The sequence below is a fragment of the Taurulus bubalis genome, assembly GCF_910589615.1.
Source record: "Taurulus bubalis genome assembly, chromosome: 2".
Classification (NCBI taxonomy): Eukaryota; Metazoa; Chordata; class Actinopteri; order Perciformes; family Cottidae; genus Taurulus; species Taurulus bubalis.
The window spans coordinates 32,158,292-32,179,427 of record NC_136590.1 but is presented as its reverse complement, the minus strand read 5'-3'; the positions used below and the strand labels follow the sequence as shown (position 1 = coordinate 32,179,427).

The following is a 21,136-nucleotide window of genomic DNA, read 5'->3' as shown; positions in this document are numbered from 1 at the left end:
AACAAATTAAGGAAGATTAGTTAAACCAGTATGGTATGGTTATTCAATCAATAATTGTAATGAATGTGTAAATGAGCAATTCCTAAGAGTGCATGCAGGTTTTGGGAAATGATAAAGCAAATGTTTGTATTTTCACAACTCTTGTTTATTTATGCAACATGTGACACCGTGTGTGTACACATTGTGGAAAATCTAGGACAACCCCTACTTAAGGTCAGGACACAAACAACTGAGATTTTTCAAAACAGATTTGGAGTTGACTACAAAAGTAAAAATTAACCGGTAAACTTAACGGAATTGAACTAATTCATTTAGAGGCTTTCAGAAGAAAGTGTGAAGTATTGGGAGGAGGAACCTCAGATGTTTTCTTTTCCTTTTCAATGAGTTTTGATATATAAAAAAAGGTATTATCAGTTACTGCTATATAGTTAATAAAAGTTCCTTATTTGTTTCTATATTAGTCAAGTTGATTGAGAGTTAATTGTTTGAATCTAAAGTTAAATGCAATGTTACCAATTTACGGGAAGTCATGTGGATGGTTTCTGTGACTCATACTATCGATTTCCTTGTATTTGTCATAAAGTTAATAAGTACCAGGATAGTCTTTGTGATACCAGCCCCTCTTTTGAAACATCACTGTCAATTTTGTAATAAATGTACGGGTCCTGCTAAATCTTCTCACCTTAATATTGTTCCCCAGTTTATGGTTCATGATGGGATTTTCAGTGAACTGGAGTTGGCTTACTGCATTTGCATGTCTCTTCTGTATGGGTGAGCTATGTTTACTTCAGACAATATATACTTTATATGTCAATTTTACTTTCAAAATGTCCATGTATTTATATTTGCTGAAAAAGTCAAGCTGAGATTTAATAAAATAGTTAAAACTAATAAACATGTAAATGTTCTCATTTTTTAAATCTTGAAATAATTCACAACAGAATGTGTGGTCAATATCTTAAGAAATAACAACAATGCATATAACAATTAGACATTTACTGCTGTTACTGAAAACAGTTAACAACGTATTCCTGTGGACAAATGCATCCAATATTTTGTCTCCAAAATCCAAATTTCTTTCTGAAACGGAAATGAAAATACAATCAAATGGATCATCTTTTTTTAAAAGCTTTTTTTCTTGATGCTAGGTGATTTCATGTTCCTAATATGTGCAGTTCATAGTGCCAACTTTAAACAGCATGAATATTGTTTTTTTCATCCAAACGGCTAGAGACCCACGTGGTAAAGGAGCAGCTTGTGAAATCAATTACTTATTATTATATCTTAAATTACGCACTATATTCCATGCCTCAAAAAGCTCTTTTATTTTTCAGGAGGTGAAGTTTATTGTGTTTGCACACAGGAGGGAATTCAAATGGAAGGAGGTAATTACACACTGACTAAGCAGCTGGCCACAGGCAGCATGTTGATCTACCAGTGTCCTGAGCACTACTATCCATATCCCTCTCTGGTCCTTGTGTGCGAGGCTAATGGCAAATGGAAACCAGTGCCCAAAAGATTTCTCCCTCAGAGATGCAAGGGTGAGTGATGTGATGCTGATGTTTCTTGGCCTCCCTGCCTGCTCCACATAAAGACTCAAATCCTTTTGTTTTGCAGTTGTTGAATGCCCTGACCCCGCTGTGCTGGAGCACGGAAGCGTCTACCCTCCTCAGGAGAGGTACTTTGTGGACAATGAGACCACCATTGAGTGCTACTCTGGATACAAAATGCGAGGCTCACCCAAACGTGTGTGCCTACCAAATGGGAAGTGGAGCGGCTCCACTCCCATCTGTAGTCGTGACTGTAAGTCCTGAACCGCCACACTCAGGTTTGGGATACATCCTCATTAGTGATCGTTTCATGAATCATCTCTGGTCTTTTTTGTTACCACAGCAGGGGACAATTGTGCCGATCCGGGAATCCCAGCTGGCGCCTCAAGATACGGGAACATATTCGGAATTGACGATACAGTGACATACAGCTGCAATAGCAACCTCATTTTGGTCGGGTCGAAAAAAAGAGTGTGTCAGGAGAACGGCCAGTGGACCGGCAAAGAGCCAGCATGCTACTGTAAGACAGATACCTACAAAAACAGTTCACATTCAGGGTCATTTCATCAAAGTTTTGCCATGAACATATTTTCTAGACCACGGGAATGGGAATGGGAATGAGATTGGAGGTAATTAAACTGGTGAGGTCTTCTGGGTTAACATGTTGGATGCCTGTGTGACCGTTGATTTACCTGCTTCACGGTCTGAGATACGTAGTTCAGCAGAGATGATGCTATGTGGAGGGATGCAGGAACAAGATAGTAGGTCCAGGCCTTTGGTGTTCATTTTGTCTTGCCTTTTCTTCAGTACCACTTTACCGAGTCCCAAATATAACACATTACTGTTTATGTGGCTTTTGCTTCTTGCAGACAGACACACCTATGACACTTCGTTGGAGGTTTCAGAGGCATTTGGCAGCGCGATCAAAGACAGTCTCACCACATTACAGCCCACAGGCAAGCCAATTATTAACTCCATCAAAGCACTCACATGCTCTACGACATAAGACCTGAGTTCTGGAGATATCAATCTAACTTTTATTGCAATATCATTTTCTCTCCATAGAAACAATTACATATGAATATGTCATTTAATATGTATGGTACACAAACAGTATTTGTTGTGGATTGTTCAGATGACACGCAGGAGGGGAGAACAATCAGGATTTCAAAAAATGGGACACTTGACATCTATATTGCAGTGGATATTTCTGAGAGCATCGAAGAGAAAGACGTCAATAAAGCAAAAGATGCTATCATAAAACTTATTTCAAAGGTAAGAAAAGGTTTCGTTTTGATTAAAGATGAGAGACAAGTGAGTTTTAGTCCAAATTATGCATCAGTACATTTTACACAAAACTGTTTTAGAGTGTTTTTCTTATAGGGCAATCGCCACAGAATAGCCTCACTTACAATATGCTGAAATTGCAAACAGTCAGCAACATCGTGCTGCCACTAGAGATGTAAGATTGCTTTAGCTGATTATGGGCTCAGTTTAAAGGATGCACATGGGGTGAAAGTACTGACTGTTGATAGATGTTGGCAATCAATTTGCTGAGTTGTTAAAATATGTTAGAAATATATAAATTAGTGTGACTACTCGAGACATTTGATCAATCACTTGATCTTTTAAGTAATACAATGACATGTTAGAGTTTGTATTGAGCATGACAGAGGAAGACTATTACTTATTGGTCAGAAATATAAATATATATATATATATATATATAGTAGATAATATATAAAGATATTGAGGGACTTTTAAGTATATCTTAAAATCATTGTTCTGCCCAAATGCTCTGCCTGTGAACCAAATAAATTGCTGCTCATTCAGATCAAATTAATAGCCAATCATATAGCTCCCTTTGCCCTGTTTTGATTGACAGACTTTTAGTTCAATTTTGAAGCAGAAATTTTTATTTTGAAAAGAAGGAGGATGATATAACATTGCATTATAATGCATCGAGTTTATAAATAAGTACAGCATTATTTCACAATTTCATGGCTGTATTATATAATTTGACTGATTTATGTGATTCTTCATTTCATAATGGCTTATTTATTTATTTAGTGTATTACTCTTTGGGCCCCATACATCTGCAACAGACAGTTTTATTACTTTACTATTACACTTTACGTATGAAGAAATGACTGCATTAGCTTTTTGTATGTTACTGTCATATATTAATATTAGCCATAAACGGTATCATATTTTGGTGGGACCTGACATTTTACTTTGTCCGACACACTTTTAGAAGCACATTTGACACATTGCACACAACATGTACAAACATAATCCAACTCCATTTGTCTGGCAGCACAACAGCCCATTAGAAGTGAATTGCATTATGAATTACACGTCATAATCTTGGCTTGTTGTCAATGCACACTACGGGATTCTCTTTCTGCTGATAAATGTATCAATTACTCAACAAAATAACAACCATAAGCAGTTTAATGTATTAGAAGGTGTTGCATTGACACAATATTTCACAGCAGTTTGCATGTGTGTGTGTTTTTTTTTAAAGTAGGCACAATACAAAAATAATATCCACATTGTATTTAACTGATTTGCTTTATTTCTCCACAGATTTCAAGCTTTACTGTGTCTCCAAACTATGAAATAGTCTTTTTCTCCTCTCAAGTGTATGAAGTTGTCGACATTCTTGATTTTTTGAACAAGAAAATACAACTAAAGACCATTATAGATACATTGAAAAAGTTTAAAGTGGGAGGTAAATCAAATAAATTATAAATATTGTTGAAAATACTGTTTGAATACACAGCTTGACCTACGTTTTACTGTGTGTGTGTGTGTGTGTGTGTGTGTGTGTGTGTGTGTGTGTGTGTGTGTGTGTGTGTGTGTGTGTGTGTGTGTGTGTGTGCGCGCGCGTGCGTCCGTCCGTCCGTGTGACTCAAAGACAGAAACACTGGAACAGATCTGAACCTCCTCTTTAACAAATTCTTGGAGAAAATGGCTGTGGTAAAAGAACGAGTTGGAGAAAAGGTTTTTAGGGAACATCGTCATGTCTTCATCCTTTTTACAGATGGTAATATCAGCCACCTGGCATATTAAATAACTTCAGCAGTGTAGCTGCCAATGTGATGATTACATATCAAATACATCTGCTGAACATCATTTTAATACACTGGTTTGTTTAATTCCAGGTGCTTATAATATGGGCGGATCTCCAGAACCTACTGTGACACAAATAAAGAACATGGTCTACATGAACCACACTGGTCAAGAGGGGACTGAATCAAGAGACGACTATCTGGGTGAGTTTGATTTTCATCATTCAGCTGATATATTGTCAGTAACATTTGATTGTTATACAATAAGGCCTAGCTGGCTGCGACATTTCCTTCTGTTGCAGACATTTATATTTTTGCCATTGGAGCTGTGATCTTTGATGAGGACCTGCAGCGGCTCACAGCAGGGACCGGTGGTGACAAGCATTACTTCAGAATGAAGGACATTACAAATTTAGAAGAGACCTTTGATGACATAATTGGTAAACATCTTTTCAAATTAAAGGAAGAATGCTGAGGATGGGGATTTGAGAAACATGTCTATATATTAGCTAAATATAATAGCTAAAATAGCTAAAAAGACTATTGCCCTGACATTATAGACATTCATGTTACCCTGAGCTTGAATTCTATGGTGATTCCCTGAATTAACTTCAGTGCCACAAGCACATTCATGTTCATGATGAATTGTAATAACTTTACTATATTTACTTTTTCTTTTGCCCCATCATCAGGTCAAAACTTGTATTGGTCAAGTATTTTGGCTTAAGAGCAGAAATCCGTAAAACATCAGCTGTACTTTATGTTTAGTGCTAATGAGCAGATGTTATCATGCATGCTTAACTCCCATGTTAAACAACATGTTAGCATTGTCATTGTGAACATGCTCCCATGCTAATTAGGAATTAGCTCAAAGCCACTGCAATAAGTAGGCTTCAGCCTAACATGGCTGTAGACTCTAATCTTATTATTTCACCATTTCCTTTTCCTATAAGACACACATTTTTGATGATGATTTTTATGTGAAAGAAATTTGAAAATATGTCTTGCACTTTTTTTGTGACACATCTTGTTCCTCAAAAGGTTTAATGTAAATGATATATATATATATATATATATATATATATATATATATATATATATATATATATATATATATATTTATATAAAAATATATACATCAGCTTTGAAAAAGGATAATGTAATGCTTAGCTTTAACATTGAGCCTTCGCTTTATACTGATACCAACGAAATTTACTGACATGAGCAACATTCTTTTTTTTTTATGCAGATGAAGGAAACGTCAAGGGTCTATGTGGTCTTCACAAGTATTATGAAAAAGGCCCCCCTAACAGGAACATTTATCCATGGTTTGCGTTCATTTCTTTCCAGGTGAATGTTTCAGTATTTCGTTTAACTTCATGATTCATCTGTGAAATATGTTTGTAAGGCTGAATATGTTAATTAGAATATTTTACATAATGATTTGAGAATGAGAATGTCCAAATATGTATTATATGTATAATATGTATTTGACCACAGCAATCAGTGAACCAAAATTAATATACTTTTACACTGACAAAATTATTCAGAAACAATTGGGCCTTGTGACAACACAGACATAGGATTTTATAATTAAGCAATAAGGTACGAGAGGCAGTACTGTATCCTAAAAAATGTACAGTTCAAGGGTATTCTTAGGCCCGGCGTTACCTGCGACATTATAAATAGTAAGTAAATAGTAAGCTGCCTTTCAGCACAAAATAGTTGTAGCCACCAAACGTTGTGTATCGCTTTTCAGTAGCCTAGAGAAAATAGTCCCGTATATGTGGGGGTTGCTATGCAACCGCCACACATACGAGAGAGGCACACACACACACACACACGAGAGAGAGAGAGAGAGAGAGAGAGAGAGAGAGAGAGAGAGAGAGAGAGAGAGAGAGAGAGAGAGAGAGAGAGAGACTGTTATTTACTGACCAGGACGATTGAAAGCAGGGTGGAGGATGATCCTAAACCACCGATGAAAAGAAGTGCTCTCGCTGATTCTCTGTCCGTTTTTTCTCCGTCACTTTATTCTCCTCCATGATGTTTAGAGAACTTGCCTTGCGCTGGGAAATTACCGACGGTAATTATCTCTCACTGGAAATCATCACGATTTTGTGATTAGCTATCAAATCCTTTTCATTCCTCCTCTTAGTTTTCCGGTTTCACGCACTCGCTACCTGCTAATTAGTCTGCTCGCTCAGAGCGTTATCTGCTCTCCTCGCCCCCATTATTCACCGCTGCCATTCTCATCAAAAGTCAATCCCCCCAAAATATCAAAGTTTACACAATTTTTTTTTGCTAACTGTAAAGCTTGAAATGAAAACTAACAAACGGCCGCGCAAAATCTATCTGTTATTTTGAGTGTGCACTGATATGGAACGCTCTGGTAAATGTAAACAGGCGTACAGTACATTATGGCTCAATAAAGTACACCCCGTGACTCACTCTCAACCAATCAGAATGCTGGATTTCATCTACCAGTATTATAAAAAACTGTTAAGTATGTACTGCCATGCCGTGTTGTCCACGTTGTTGTTTTTTAAAGTGGTGTTATTCTGTGTCATGAACTATATAATATACTGTATGTATCTGTCTTTTAAACTTTAAGAATGAAGGAGTGCTAAGGAACTGCCTGGGCTCTCTGGTGACCCCTCGATTTATCTTGACTGCCGCTCACTGCTTCAAATTTGGAGATCGGCCTGACCAAGTCAAAGTTGAGATTGATGATGCACCGGGCAGACGTAATGGTCCGTGTGTTTACTCATGCCACTTTTCTTTAGTTATCTGAACATAGCACAATAGGTGTTACGGTATTTCCTTTGATGATGATTATTACCAAGTTTTTCACTCCTGTCGACAACAACCAAAATACAAACACTTGATTGTGTCTCTTTTACAGATAAAAAAGTTAAAACATTCAAAATACACCCAAACTACAACAATACCGCAAAAGCGGCGCAGGGTGTGAAGGAGTTCTATGACTATGATGTGGCTCTCATCCAACTAGAGGAAGATGTTCAAATCTCCCGCAATGTTCGGTAAGAAGAAGACATTCACACTCAGACTTGATCTTACATTAACAGTCCTGCCTGGGGGTTTGTTAATAATATACACATGCACAAACTAGTAAACAGATTAATCCTGTCCTCATGAAAACGTTATAGGCCCATTGTATTTCATGAACGAACATTTGTGTTCAAAGTTATTTTGTTTTATTGTGTTTTTGGTTTCTCATCCAGACCTATTTGCATACCTTGCACTCAGGAGACCAGTGATGCTCTACAACTGGTTGGCGTATCCACCTGCCTGGAACAAGGTGAGGTAACCCGAATAACATTCTGTAACACAGCTTGGTCTTCATAGATCAAATATCTCCACAGCATCGGGTACAATATACTGTATTTTTGTGTTTTCTTATTACAGAGAAGCTTCTGTTAAAAAATCATCTCGAAAGACTCAATTTCCTGACCAAGAAAGGAAGCTCGGTAGCTGTAAAAGAGGCCTATGCTAAGCTGGGTGACAATGTGAGTTGAGCTGAGTTGTGCACTTCCACTCAAAATGTGTGTGTGTGTGTGTGTGTGTGTGTGTGTGTGTGTGTGTGTGTGTGTGTGTGTGTGTGTGTGTGTGTGTGTGTGTGTGTGTGTGTGTGTGTGTGTGTGTGTGATTTCTTCATTATTCACTCCAAACCAAAAAGTGATTCTGAGCTATGGTTCTTCCTCCATCTCACCAATGCAGAGAGATGAGTGCATTGGCCATGCACTGGGGGCTCCAGGCATAACCACTCTTGATCCAAAGGAAGCCGTGACGGATAACTTCCTGTGCACTGGTGGCCGGGATCCTCAAAGAGATCATATAGCATGTAACGGTATGTTCCCTCACTAGCACACAGACACATACGAGAGGCCGCAATATCTTTTGTGATATAGTGGTGCAGACTACTTACTGAGGTGCATTATGTTCAATGATTCAAGGTGAATTTTGGGTGTAACCATGTGTGTGTTTGTTTGGACAGGTGACTCTGGAGGTGCTGTATTCAAGAACTATGAGCATCGCACAATACAGGTACACAGACGTTTTTTTTTATCAGTATATCACCAATTAGTTCCACCTGTTGGCAACAGGAAAATAAAATGAAATGAATGAGGTAATGTAATTTGACCATATAAGTTCTTGTCGCCCGTGTCAATTAACCAACGTTTTCTTGCACAGGTTGCATTGGTCAGCTGGGGAACCCAGGATCTGTGCAAGACGGGTGATACTCTTGTTGAGTCAAACGCGAACTCCAGAGATTTCCATATTAATCTTTTCAAAGTTGTCCCTTTTCTCAAATCAATCCTTGGAAATGACACCCTTGGATACGAATCACTTCAGTTTTTATAGCTGAAAAGTATTTGCATACTTTGCTTTTCAGATTCTGGATTTGTGTATACTGCGTGTTTAAACTCACTGGTTTTTGTTATTTTATGTTTTCTCCCTCAGAAAAGATCCCATTTTCAGATAACGTTATCTTGTCAAAAGCACACATACATACACATGTTCACAATAAATTGCATCACCCCTTCTTCACATGCACAATTAACATTATGCAAATAGTTATCAGTTTAACTGTTCTGTGCTTTATCATCATGTATTCAGTATGTGCAGTGGCCAATCAGGATGTGAAGAGAAAGTTAATAAATCAATTTAAAACTGTTCATCCAAATGGTTAAGTGGATTAGGATTAGCGGTATGAAAGTATAATGACGATTGTGCCCAAAGCTGCAAAACAATTTGCAGAACTGTTTTTATGGCAACAATGTGTAATATGATACTAATGAAACGAATTACCTGACATGAAATAACTGCTGTCATAGAGGTTTTACACATGTTGCCCCATCACAGCAAAACCAAACATTGAGCTTAACTACTCTATGACTCATTTAATTTGGACCAGCTGATGCACAAGTCACAACTTGACTAAACAAACACATAAACCAGACATACGCGTTCCCTAAATGACAACCACTGACATCATAAATCTCTCGTGAACTGGCACCAGTGGGAAGAGTCGTCAATGAGAGTATTCTCAAAGACAGTAGATGGGCGTATCAGCTCGGCTATAGTCGTGATAGGTGAGTGCAGTGCAATATCATTTATAATATAATTTGAGGTAGAAATGCTGTATTCATAATTTACATTTTCACAATCACAGGTTATTAAATTATTTCCTTCTCTCAGGCTTTTTACAAAACTGCCTAAAAAAATACATGACTTAAGGAATTACGACAGCACTTAAAAGGTTCCCTCAAAACTCTTTATTGGAGCAGCTCTGCTGATAGAGCCGTCCAGCTCCCCTGCAGGTCAGTGACTCAGGGCTCATTTCCAGCTCTCTGTGCAGACCTACGCAATGCGGACACTCAGTCTGGCGATGTGCCAGCAAAGATCATTCAAATTGAATTTAGTGGAAAGTTAAGTTCTTTTTTCGGTGAGTAATTACGTTTTTTCCTTCTCTTTCTGGCTTTGAGATGGAAATGAACTGCACTTGTTATTCATTTCCGTGTCATTACAACCCGCAAACAAACAAGGCCATTGCATTACAAAAGATTTATTTTGGTCAGAGCAGGTTTATGGCTTCAAATCAAATGTTATTTCCCGTGTAACTATGATCTGTTGACCATTACGCTGTGAGGCCCAGTTGAAATGTACTTTTTGCAATTTTCTTTACTATTGCATAATGTCTAAATGTCCAAACAACTAAAGAACGGTGGTTTTCAACATAAATATTTGGTTTCTCCGACATGGCGAAACGCCTCTCTTGTGTTAGTGTCTGTATGTGTGTGTGTGTGTGTGTGTGTGTGTGTGTGTGTGTGTGTGTGTAGGGGGGGGCAGTGGGGGTCCCTTTAAGTAATTGGGAGAGAGGGAGGAGGTCAGTGGGATAAGAGGAGGAAGCAGAGACGGAGGAAGACAGACTGTAAGAGGAGGAACGAATGGGAAAGACGTAATTGAATGAAACCCTCTCTCGGTCTCAGATGCTGTAAACAAGATGGACATTTAAAACAAGGTTCATTCCTTATTGAATCCCTCTGGAGGACTCTGTTACCTCTTGTCTTCTCTTTTATTTCTCAAGCATCAGCAGACAACATCCACTACCTGCCTTCAATTTAAACAAACCCCTTGGCTGAAATCAATCTGTTGTACCTAAACTGATTTCTATCCAACCTGTTCTATCCAAATGCGGTTAGCAGTGTTGGGATAGAGCATCATGCATGCATACATCACCCATCCCCCCCACACACTCTTTTTTTACACAAGCACACACAGCATATTCCTGATGAAGCTTCCTGCTGTTTAAACTCTGGCTGATCTGTCTCTTTGCGAGCCCTAAATCAACCTTATGGCCCATTTTAAAAATCACTATCATTAACAACGGCATACATGCACTTCCCCTCCTCCCCCATTTCTGCTCAGAAAAGCGGGGTGTGCTCTCAAAAATCTCCCTTGTTACGAACACGTACCATCAAATAATCATCTGGATATTTAGGCATCTGTACGACCTGAGTTTCTGAAATGAAATGAAACTCGTAAAAAAAAATATTGTCTTTGTTTTTTTATTCATTATTTTTTATATTTTAACAATCTTAATTTTAAAAAGTTTAACATTATGGCAAACATATGCTTTTCTGCAATCTTACTGAGAGTTGGTGCAAAGATTGATACCAGTGATGCATCGTAAATATACCGCCAGCAGCTGGCTAAATTAGCTTAGCATAAAGACATGAAACAGACAGAAACAGACTGGCTCTGTCCAACAGTGACGATTACAGTCAATACAAAGTGGGCAGGTGGTCAACTAGCTCAAAGACCAGCTAGCCTGGCTCTGTCCAAAGGCTAAACTAAATCTGACAGCCACATGTGATATCTTGTTTGTTATATCAAACATATAACACGTTAATTGTGAGCCTTGGAGGTGGGTGTGTAGTTTTTCACCCGCCTTTGTATAACAACTCAGAAATGACTGAACCCGAAAGCTTGAATTCAAAAGGCAGTAATCAGTCCAAAATCTTCAGTCCAAAATCAAAAAACAAACAAAAAACAGGCAGATCAGGAAGACAAAACCAACAAGGACCAGGAGTCAGGCAGGCAGGATTAAACATGTAATGGACCACTGGATCACGAGGCATTGAGCTCGAGACAATCAGGCAGAAGGTTTGGGGATCTGGGCCGGAATGAGAAAGAGTGGCTGATGAGGATGAAGATGACCAGGTGAGGAAATGGTGGGGAAGCTCAGGGGAGGATAACAAGCTGATTACAGGGCAGATGAGGTTAACAGGATCCGTAACAAGAGAGTTGATCACTGTCAGGACAAAAAACATGAAATAAAGTCACAATAAAGGTGAGCTTCTGACACTTTGTGCAAAGCTAACCTTACTTTAGCATTGTATTCTTGACAGTGGTAAAAACACTTTTTTTTTGTAATAATACTGGAAAAAGATCAGGGCTGTTACATGGTTATGCTATATAAATGCCAATCACATTTTCTGTAATGATGTGTTGAATCATTTGACACATTTATCTTTCATTTCAGACTAATTGGCAGTTACAGGCTCTGAAATCCTTTTCCAACATTAACACACATTATTTTAAAAGACAGATTGTCAGTATTTCCTTTTCATCTCTTTTCACTGGTTTGAAGTGGGCAGGGCTCAGCTGGATTTCGTACACATATGCACCAATTAAGATTTAGCAACCGCTGAATCTAAAACGGATGACAGTCTGAACTTAATTTCAATTGTTTTACATATTTCATGTTGTAGATAAATATTTAAGTTTCAGACTATAAAGAAACGGTATTGTCCCTCCTTGTGAATATATCCGCTTGCTTGGCTATCTGGCCTTTGTACTTAAACACAATCAGGGAAGAGCCCAATACACCGTACCTGAGAGAAATACTTTAAAATGTCCCTGATCGAGTTTGAGCAGATCATTTTCATGTAACACTTTTGTAATGATAATACCCAAAGCTTAAGTAACAAAGAAAGCAGCGAGATCTGCCTCTTGTCAGCGTTTACGATGAGAAGCACTTGCATGATTAGATGTCTTGCAATCGATGCAGCTTCTTCTCCCAATCATTAAAACTGCTCTTAACAGATTACAGCCCCCCTCCCAAACAGCGCCTCTCCTCCTCTTCCTGCTCCTCCTTCTGTCTCACATACTCTCCTTTTCAGCAGATAGAACAGGAGACTTGCCTCTTTCGCACTTTTTAGGTTTCTCTTTGAATTTCATCCTTTTCGGGGCATTTTCTTACGCTCGAAGCAACAGCTGCGCAAGGTTCAGCTGAAGTTCTCTGGTTTCACCTGAGCTCCACTGATGACCAGATGAGCAGACAGCGGAATGAAAAAGACTAAACTAAAATACAAGAGGTGGTGGTGAACAGCTGACAAAGATGGACCTGCTGACAATCTTCTGTCTCCTCCTGCTTTTATGTTTTGATCAATCTGCAGCCACAAGCCTCATTACAGGTAAGCTGCACAAAGAAAACACAACACAGTTGAAAGACGGGAACTTTTGACTCATTTGTGAATCTATCTCTGGTTTCTCCTTGGCATGCCGTCCTGACTTTATGCTGGATGTTTGACTCTTGAAGCTGATATATTCGAAGCCAGAGGTAGGCAACACACTCCTCTTAACTAAAATAAATGTACATTATGAAAGGCTTGCGCAACTAACTCCATATCTATTGTAGGGTGCAAAACATATCTAACATAGACTATGAGCTGAGCCTTGTGAATATGTAAGGGAACATGTGAAGAAAATGAATTGCACTTCTGGTATGTGTAATTGGGTATGTGTGTGTGTGTGTGTGTGCGTGTGCAGGTCAACGTGTGTGCAAGGCAGGAAAAGACCGGCCGTGTTACAAGCTGGCCTATTTCTCTGAGCTCCGACGGCGGCTGAACTTTGCAGAGGCAGAACTCGCCTGCAGACGGGACGGAGGACAGCTGCTGAGCGTGGAGACGGCATCTGAGCAGAAGATCGTAGAGCAGCTCATCACAGAGCTCCGGCCCACTGATGGAGACTTCTGGATTGGTCTCCGTCGTAACCATGGAGACGAGGAAAGCAGCTCGGACTGCTCCTCGCAGTACTACTGGCTGGACGGCAGCGAGTCCACATTTAGGTTGGTGAGAGGTATCAAGGGGTCAAAATCTTAGACCCATGAAGTGAAATATCAAAAGGTTTTAATCTCGTAAATATTCACTGCTGATTGTATGATGAGGGTTGTGTGTTTAAGAAAGGCGTGTCCTCATTTTGTTCGATGATATGGTGCCTAATTAAAAAAAACTACAAAAAGAAATTAAATTATAAATGTTAATCATGGTACGATCAATACAAAATCGAGTTTGAAAAATCTGATATATATCTAAATAAATATATCAAATAAGTACATAACATGAACAACCATTTCTGATAAGGATTGGGATGGATTTTTTTTACAGTTTCTAAATGATCTATAACATACTATTTCATTTCGCCAATTTCCTATTGCTTGTCGTCCAATATGCACAGACACAGATAATAAGCTAATAGAGGCCGATGCATCAGACTACCTCCAATGATACAAGCACAATAACTGAACAATAATGTTTCCTATGAAACAGTCTACAACTAGCAATCTTTAAATAATTTAATTAGGAACTATATGATCAAAGAATAACTAAATACAATTACAAAATCAGATCAGACATGCAATGCCAGCTCAGCTTCAATACAACTTTCGATACTCAGAGCAACAGACCAGTAGCCTTCCAAAAATATATTACCAGCTTGGTTCCTTTTACCTTTATTTACCAAATTTGTATATAGGAATTTAAGTTTTGTAAAGATTTCCGTTAAGGCAGCTTTGAGAAACTGTGAAAGTGTATGTGTGCTTTGTGTGTGTGTGTGTGCTGTAGGAAGTGGCATTTGGATGAGCCATCATGCGGCTATGAGGTGTGTGTGGTAATGTATCACCAACCGTCTGCTCCTCCCGGTCTCGGGGGACTCTACATGTTCCAGTGGAATGACGACAATTGTGAAACCAAGAACAACTTCATCTGCAAATACACTGCAGGTGAATACTGACACAGTATTTCAATATTGTTTTACTTGAACATTGTTGATCAGGATTCTTTTTCTACACAGAGAAAACACTGGAACCGTCCCCTTCACCCAACTCCACTCAAACAAGTAAAATGTCCCAGAATATGATGTAGCAGACATTTTGGATACTTTGAAAACCACTGTGGTCAATATACAGTGTTTATACGATGCTTCCCATTACAGATGTTGTCCCTTCATCTGCACTGCCATGGAATCCAAGTGACCCCAACCAGGACAGAAGTACAGGTGGACTGACCCAAGATTCATACTGATGAACATTTTTCTGCAAAGCAGACGAGTATACACTCTCTACTTTGATCTGCCTATCCAAGCACTAACTTGACAGTCACTAAACCTGGATCTCCCTGTCGTCTCTTTTAGCGTTTAATTTGATTTACGTCATCATTCCGACCATTCCCCTGATACTGTTGCTACTGACAGTGATTGGAGTCTGCTGCTTCAAACTGCTTGCCCGACGGTGAGGACCTTAAAAAAAATGCAAACAGTAAAAACTTTGATCTACAGTAACTAAAAAAACCCCAGTTCACCATTTCAAAGGTCCATCTATGCTACAGCCATCAATACGCAACATCATGTTGATTATTCGAACACTTCCAAAATACAGTTGTCAAACAATTTGTGATTATTCATTATTATTCCATGTTAATGTGCGAGATGTCATGTTCATGCATGCTTTTCTTCTGTGTGTGAGACAGAAGCAGGAAACAGCAGAAATCAGAAGTGTGCCAGACAGAGCCGGGCCTCTGCCCCAGCTCGGCTCCAACTGACGTCTACAATGTCATTAGCTCCCAGAAGGATGACGACCTGGTTTCAGCTCGCCCGCAAACCAAAAACACCTCCTTTTTAAGCTCCTCCCCTGACACCCCGACAGGTGACTACGACAACCTGGGTGGTCGGGACACAGAGAGTGGCTTTGTGACGCTCGCAAGCACAGAGAGCGGCTTCCTCAACTTTGACCTCAATGACCTCAGCCTTGGGCGCCGTACTACCCACGACTTCTACAATACCAGCTTGGGCCGCTCTGCAAAGAGGGACTCGAATGACCACAGTCTGTGCAGCACTGGGCACAGAGAGTTTTATGACAGGAGTCTAGGTCGTCGTACGACAAAGAGTGAGCATTACGGCAGCAGTGTGTATGGAGACCATGGATTGTATGACGGTAGTACCAGAGGAGCGAGTGACCTTTATGATCCCAAACTGAGGCCTGGAAGTCACACGGTAAAAGCTGACCTCTATCAGACATACATCACCAATGGAAAAGAAGACACTTATCAAACCAACCTCGGAACCTATGGAAACCGAAAATCCTACCAAGCAAATTTGGATTGCTACAGAAATGGCCTGAACCTTGATGTCGGAAGGAGATACTTCAACGAACAAGACTGGATAAACAGAGAAAACTACTGATCCTTTAAACAGCGCCTTTACTGTGCGTACAACCGTGTATTTGTGATTGTGGACAGGGACGAGAGAACTGTGCACGTGCGTGAATTGTTTGTATTTTTTAGGTCTTTTAGGGGATTTAAATCAGATGAGGACATGCTCAAATTGTATCAATACATATATATGTATGTATTTGTCGTACATATATATAAGGCAATTACTTTTGACGGATTATGATCTTAACATTAAAAGATCACCTTACCCAAATTACGCTCCCCTCTGTCCAAAAACTCAGACCAAACGGTTGGTGGTCGAGATGAATTGCTGGTAATGTAGGCTCCACATTTTGACTATTAAGAGAAATGTGTGGAATTTGAAAAAACAATATCTCTGGGTTGACTGCATTGATTTGGATAGTTTATTTTATTTAAACTGTCCCTTGTGAGCCAGACAGTGTTACTGTATAATACGATGTTAAGACATTGGAGTCCTCTTTTAACACGACATGACTCGGCCTCAAGACTAAATCATTGATGAGTGACTTTGTGTAGCAGCCTGTTTGCATGGCCTTGTCATGCTACCCTTGCTTGGTAGGTAAACTATTGAAGTCTTGGACCTTTATGGCTGCTGTACCTGATATAAACAGGCTACCTCAAAGAGACACAATAGCTCAATACCGCTTGAGGGAGCAAGGGTTGAATATTATGTACTGCAAGTGTGTTTTGACATGACCTTACATTGTGAGAGGCCCAGAAATGTAATTAAATTGTCCCCTCTTTTATTAATGACATTCTGTCTGCTGGCGAGTGGAAATGTGGCTCATACAGTAAATTTCAGTGCCTGCAGCCTGACCATAGCAATGGCATGACATCTAAGAGAATGATACAATATAGCATCATTATTATTACTTATTCCGAATGTATAATGCCTTGACATCTCTCCTGAAAGTGAGAGTGGTTTGTATGTTTGTTACATCTTCAAATAAAATGAGATTAGAATTTAACCTGTCTGCTTGTGGTTTTACTGTACCAATGAAATAATAGGAAGGTTGTATTAGCAGTCAATCACGTTTTTTTATTAACATTCCAAATTAAATGAATAACATTCATCTCCACCCACACAGAGAAAACAACAAGATACTCTTCAATTGCAGACAAACACCACAAGATTTCTTGAACTCATCATTCAGAAAAATACTTCCATTCAGGCCACATTTTCAAATGAAGTTTGAAAAGAAAACGCTCATATTTGTGGTTAACGCCCTGTCTAAATACATGTAAAATCTTGTAGTGTACATCCACTGTAAGACAAATTTACACACCGACAAACTGAGATAAAAAATATTTGTAATACAGGTCCAGCTGATATCTGCCTAACACACATACAAACTGTACATAACATTTTATCTTCAGCCACACACACACAAAACCCAAAGTCAGAAATAACATCCTTAAAGGGTCTGATAAATCTTCAAATGAGACAAATACTTCAAAACACATGCATACATGTCTCTCTCTCTCACACACACACACACACACACACACACTTTGAGGGGAAGTGATTGATATCTGTTAAGATTTTGTTGCCAAGCTAAAGTTCAAAGGTCAGCCATGCGTCCGCTTACGAGGCTGCTTTTGCCGTCGAGGTTTCAAGATGACGTAGCGCCTGTAGGTGGTGTGTTGCTCAGATATAAATGGGATGTAGAGCGCTCTGAAGAGAGGAGATGACCTGATAGAGAAATTGTTTTTATTAAGAAATTGCATCTGTCTCTCAGAAGTATTTGTACGCAGGAAAAATAGATAGTTAATTTTCTATTTAGTTTTGACAAATCATTTGTTTAGTTCTGAAGTTCTACCAAATGTCAACAGGATGCTCTCTATTCTGGGTGTTACTCTTTCTTTACCTTTTGTTTTTCCAGCTACAGTACATTAAACATTTTTTAAATCAACACTTTCACAATCTTCAGGTTTTTTTTTCACCTAATAGTTCTGTATAAATTAAACATTTGGAAAAATACCTTGAGGCTTGAAGGAAAGGCTTGAAGGCGATGATGCTCCACTCCTCTTTGTTGGCTGAATAACGTGGCTCAAGTGGCGTCTCTTCGTCGGTGTCCAGATCCACTACGTAGTGGCACTGCCGTAAATCCACCTGCCCGGAGTAGAAATTTCACAATTAAAACTACATCTACTAGTACATACAGTGCCCATGTGTCAACACACATGCGTCTGAGTGACTCACATATCTGGTTGGCTCCTCTAGGTTCTGGTCGTTCATATTTTCTGGTAAGGTCTGTGTGGCCAGAGGACCAGAGGCATATGGCTGTGGCAGCTGCCCTTTAAACTCAGACTGAATGAAGTGCAGTTGCCAGCTGTAAATTGGGAAGAAAAACTCTCAGCAACGTGGAAATGACAAAATACACGTTCTATAATGAATTGGACAAAGACCCGGATACTGACTTGTGCGGTAGCAGAAAGCTGCTTGGGAAGCGGTGCCACTCTTTGCCCACACACACACTAACAGGTCTGCCTTCAGGGACCGAGTGAAGAGTCGGATCCTTGGCGATGCGATGGAACTCTGGGTACAGGTCCAGAGGGGCGTGGTAGCCTGTAGACAATGGAAAAAAAATATAATTTATCTTGAAATGCTTGCTTTTGTTGCCTGACCCTGGTGCTTGGGAGATTAGTGTCTGCGTGTAGACACACACCTTTGAAGAGGGCGACAGAGCGAGACAGGGACAGCACTGAGAAAACCATGACTGCACTTAGAGCCAACCAGTTGGAGGAGACCGTGTAGTGCTCCAGTCGGTACCGCTGGAACAGGAAGTGGTAGCATTTCTGCAGGAAATACAATTAATCAGTAACAACAAAAGTTTTCAGATTCCAAAAGGGGTCAAACACAAGTGAAGCTAACATGGACTGCCATTTTGCAACAAAATCGAAAAACACACCTGAAGAGAGGAGAGGGCTACTGCCCCACTGAGGCAGATGAGAGGGTAAATGGGAAAGAGGAAACGCTCTTCTTTATGAGGTCTGGTGAAGAAAACCAACATCCACAGATACATGGGAGACAGAGTCAGCCAGTATGGACGGCCCAGGTTCTGCACTGCAGGAAACACATGTGTGCACAAGCACGTGAAATTACAAGAGAAGCTTCTTTGAATCTTTACGTCACAGCAAAAATAAAGCATTTAAACAGTGGACTATTTCTTGCTTTAGCTACAACCTTACGCCCCATATGCCTATACTGAGGACTCAGTTAGAGAGATGTGTTATGTTTTGTAATAGTAACAGGTAATAGTTACAGATAGTGATTGTATTACATTATATCAGCATTCAATCTGTTTCCCAAAATACCTTGTTATATAAATGTTTCTTTAATGAGGTAAAAAGTAACCGAGTATGTCATTACCACACCAGATATAGTTATACATAATATTGTATAAATATTGTTCTGCTGAGGCAGACGACAACCGTTTCCTCACCATTGAACCTGTGTAACAGTGTCTCCATGAGAGCAGTGAGTGGCAGAGACAACAGTGCAAGAGCAAACACGAGGTTGAAGTTCAGGATCCCATTTGCCAAGTAGAAATGCCACGGCTCTGTACCTGAAAATTAAACAACACACAATATGCAAAATATCCCAGCACAATAAAGACAACATATAGTTATTGTAAGTTAGACAAGTTATTTGAAGGGAAACTCCGCAGAGGAGATAGTCAAAGCTTCTGTTATACCAGGTAAAACATGGAATACTGGTGGTGGAGACACAAGCCAAAAGGTACGACACATATTGTGTTATTGTCTGTGAATTCCATTTGCAACATATTGTCACTCTTTGATATACCAGTGTTGATGATGGGATGCCCTCTAGAGTTAACTAAAAACAGTGCAGTTTAAAATTGTTCATGCTTTCATTTGCCCTGTTCTGTCACTAAAAAAATATACCATCAGTCCAGAAATTGCTGTCATAAAAACCCTAAACATGCATAATCACTTCCAGCATCGTCTAGAACAGAATTGTTATTAGTCTGTTTAACTGTAGAATGACAAAACTAAAGATAGAAACATCACGATCGTCAGCTCAGGATTTATATTTCTGATGCTCTAACTAACTGATCAGCTCGAGCAAAATCCTGCTAGTTTGCTCATTGTGATTTGAGATTGTTCACTTATCTAAATGAGTTTTAAGCATGCAGCCTCTTTGCTCTGCAGTTGCTGGAACAAAGCGAACCAAATAGGGTTTGGTGTCACTTGCTGAATTAGATATTATGATAATTCCATTGTTATATTACGTAGGGGACAATGTCAGGTCAGAATTACATCTTTTGCTATCACAATATAAAATGATATGTTAATGATGTGTGCTCTTGTATATTACCATACAGATCAGGTCCATGTGGTGTGAATACATTATATAGTAGGATATTGAGTGGAGCAATGACTAGTTTGCCATAAAAGAAAGAGTCTACTGCCATGAGGGGTACCTGAGAAAGACAAAGGACAAACAGAGGGAACATGAATGGCACATTTACATTTAGCTTTATTAACATAAACATAATATTATATCATGTGTTCATTGTTACACATGAATCTATACAGAGTGTACATATTTACCATGGCAATGCCTGTTATACTATATCATTATCTGTATGATATATATGAAAAGGAGAAAATGTAATATCCTATAATATCCCTGCATTAACAGAAGGTCGGTGCAAACACTGCAGAGAAATTCATTCACATGCACCTTTGTCCTGTGATTTGCACATTTAAATCCTTATTTGTTTTATCCGCATATAAAAAATAAAAAAAACCTCACCAGCAGCAAAAGCAGAGCGACCGCTGACCAGGTGATGAAACTTTTCCACTGCCTTTTTAACACCAGCAGGTCGACGGCGATGGGAATCCTGAGGACAAAATGAATGAAAGTTGATTTTAGAGTAAAACATTTTGACATGTATTTCTGGGGGAACGTTCTGTGGACAAATAGGCA

At 39.3% G+C, this 21,136-nt stretch overlaps 3 protein-coding genes across 3 annotated transcripts in view; 2 read left to right on the top strand and 1 right to left on the bottom strand.

Annotated features, from left to right (window-relative positions):
- Positions 1 to 529: 529 nt before the first annotated feature.
- LOC306753917 (complement factor B-like) lies at positions 530 to 9,007 on the top strand (the record flags this gene model as incomplete). The annotated part of the gene is made up of 18 exons (XM_079237831.1): positions 530 to 538; positions 1,319 to 1,541; positions 1,618 to 1,803; positions 1,894 to 2,070; positions 2,420 to 2,506; positions 2,686 to 2,825; positions 4,140 to 4,284; positions 4,471 to 4,599; positions 4,718 to 4,828; positions 4,927 to 5,064; positions 5,874 to 5,974; positions 7,236 to 7,368; positions 7,527 to 7,665; positions 7,867 to 7,943; positions 8,051 to 8,151; positions 8,363 to 8,492; positions 8,640 to 8,689; positions 8,837 to 9,007. 18 exons carry the CDS (start codon positions 530 to 532, stop codon positions 9,005 to 9,007), a joined length of 2,247 nt encoding a protein of 748 aa, XP_079093957.1.
- Positions 9,008 to 13,043: 4,036 nt separating this feature from the next.
- On the top strand, positions 13,044 to 16,168 carry layna (layilin a; the record flags this gene model as incomplete). Its single annotated transcript, XM_079235434.1, has 8 exons — positions 13,044 to 13,125; positions 13,251 to 13,271; positions 13,481 to 13,782; positions 14,558 to 14,711; positions 14,783 to 14,827; positions 14,924 to 14,986; positions 15,122 to 15,218; positions 15,457 to 16,168. Exons 1-8 carry the CDS (start codon positions 13,050 to 13,052, stop codon positions 16,166 to 16,168), a joined length of 1,470 nt encoding a protein of 489 aa, XP_079091560.1. The 5' UTR covers positions 13,044 to 13,049.
- Positions 16,169 to 17,206: 1,038 nt separating this feature from the next.
- alg9 (ALG9 alpha-1,2-mannosyltransferase) overlaps positions 17,207 to 21,136 on the bottom strand; it is an 8,109-nt gene continuing 4,179 nt past the window's right edge. Inside the window, exons 7-15 of the mRNA XM_079233019.1 lie at positions 20,963 to 21,050; positions 20,522 to 20,627; positions 19,626 to 19,748; positions 19,092 to 19,246; positions 18,849 to 18,978; positions 18,601 to 18,748; positions 18,383 to 18,512; positions 18,162 to 18,292; positions 17,207 to 17,872 (exon numbers count right to left, since the gene is read on the bottom strand). Of these exons, the coding sequence (XP_079089145.1) occupies positions 17,749 to 17,872; positions 18,162 to 18,292; positions 18,383 to 18,512; positions 18,601 to 18,748; positions 18,849 to 18,978; positions 19,092 to 19,246; positions 19,626 to 19,748; positions 20,522 to 20,627; positions 20,963 to 21,050 (1,135 nt within the window). The 3' untranslated portion in view covers positions 17,207 to 17,748. The remainder of the gene's footprint in view (positions 17,873 to 18,161; positions 18,293 to 18,382; positions 18,513 to 18,600; positions 18,749 to 18,848; positions 18,979 to 19,091; positions 19,247 to 19,625; positions 19,749 to 20,521; positions 20,628 to 20,962; positions 21,051 to 21,136) is intronic.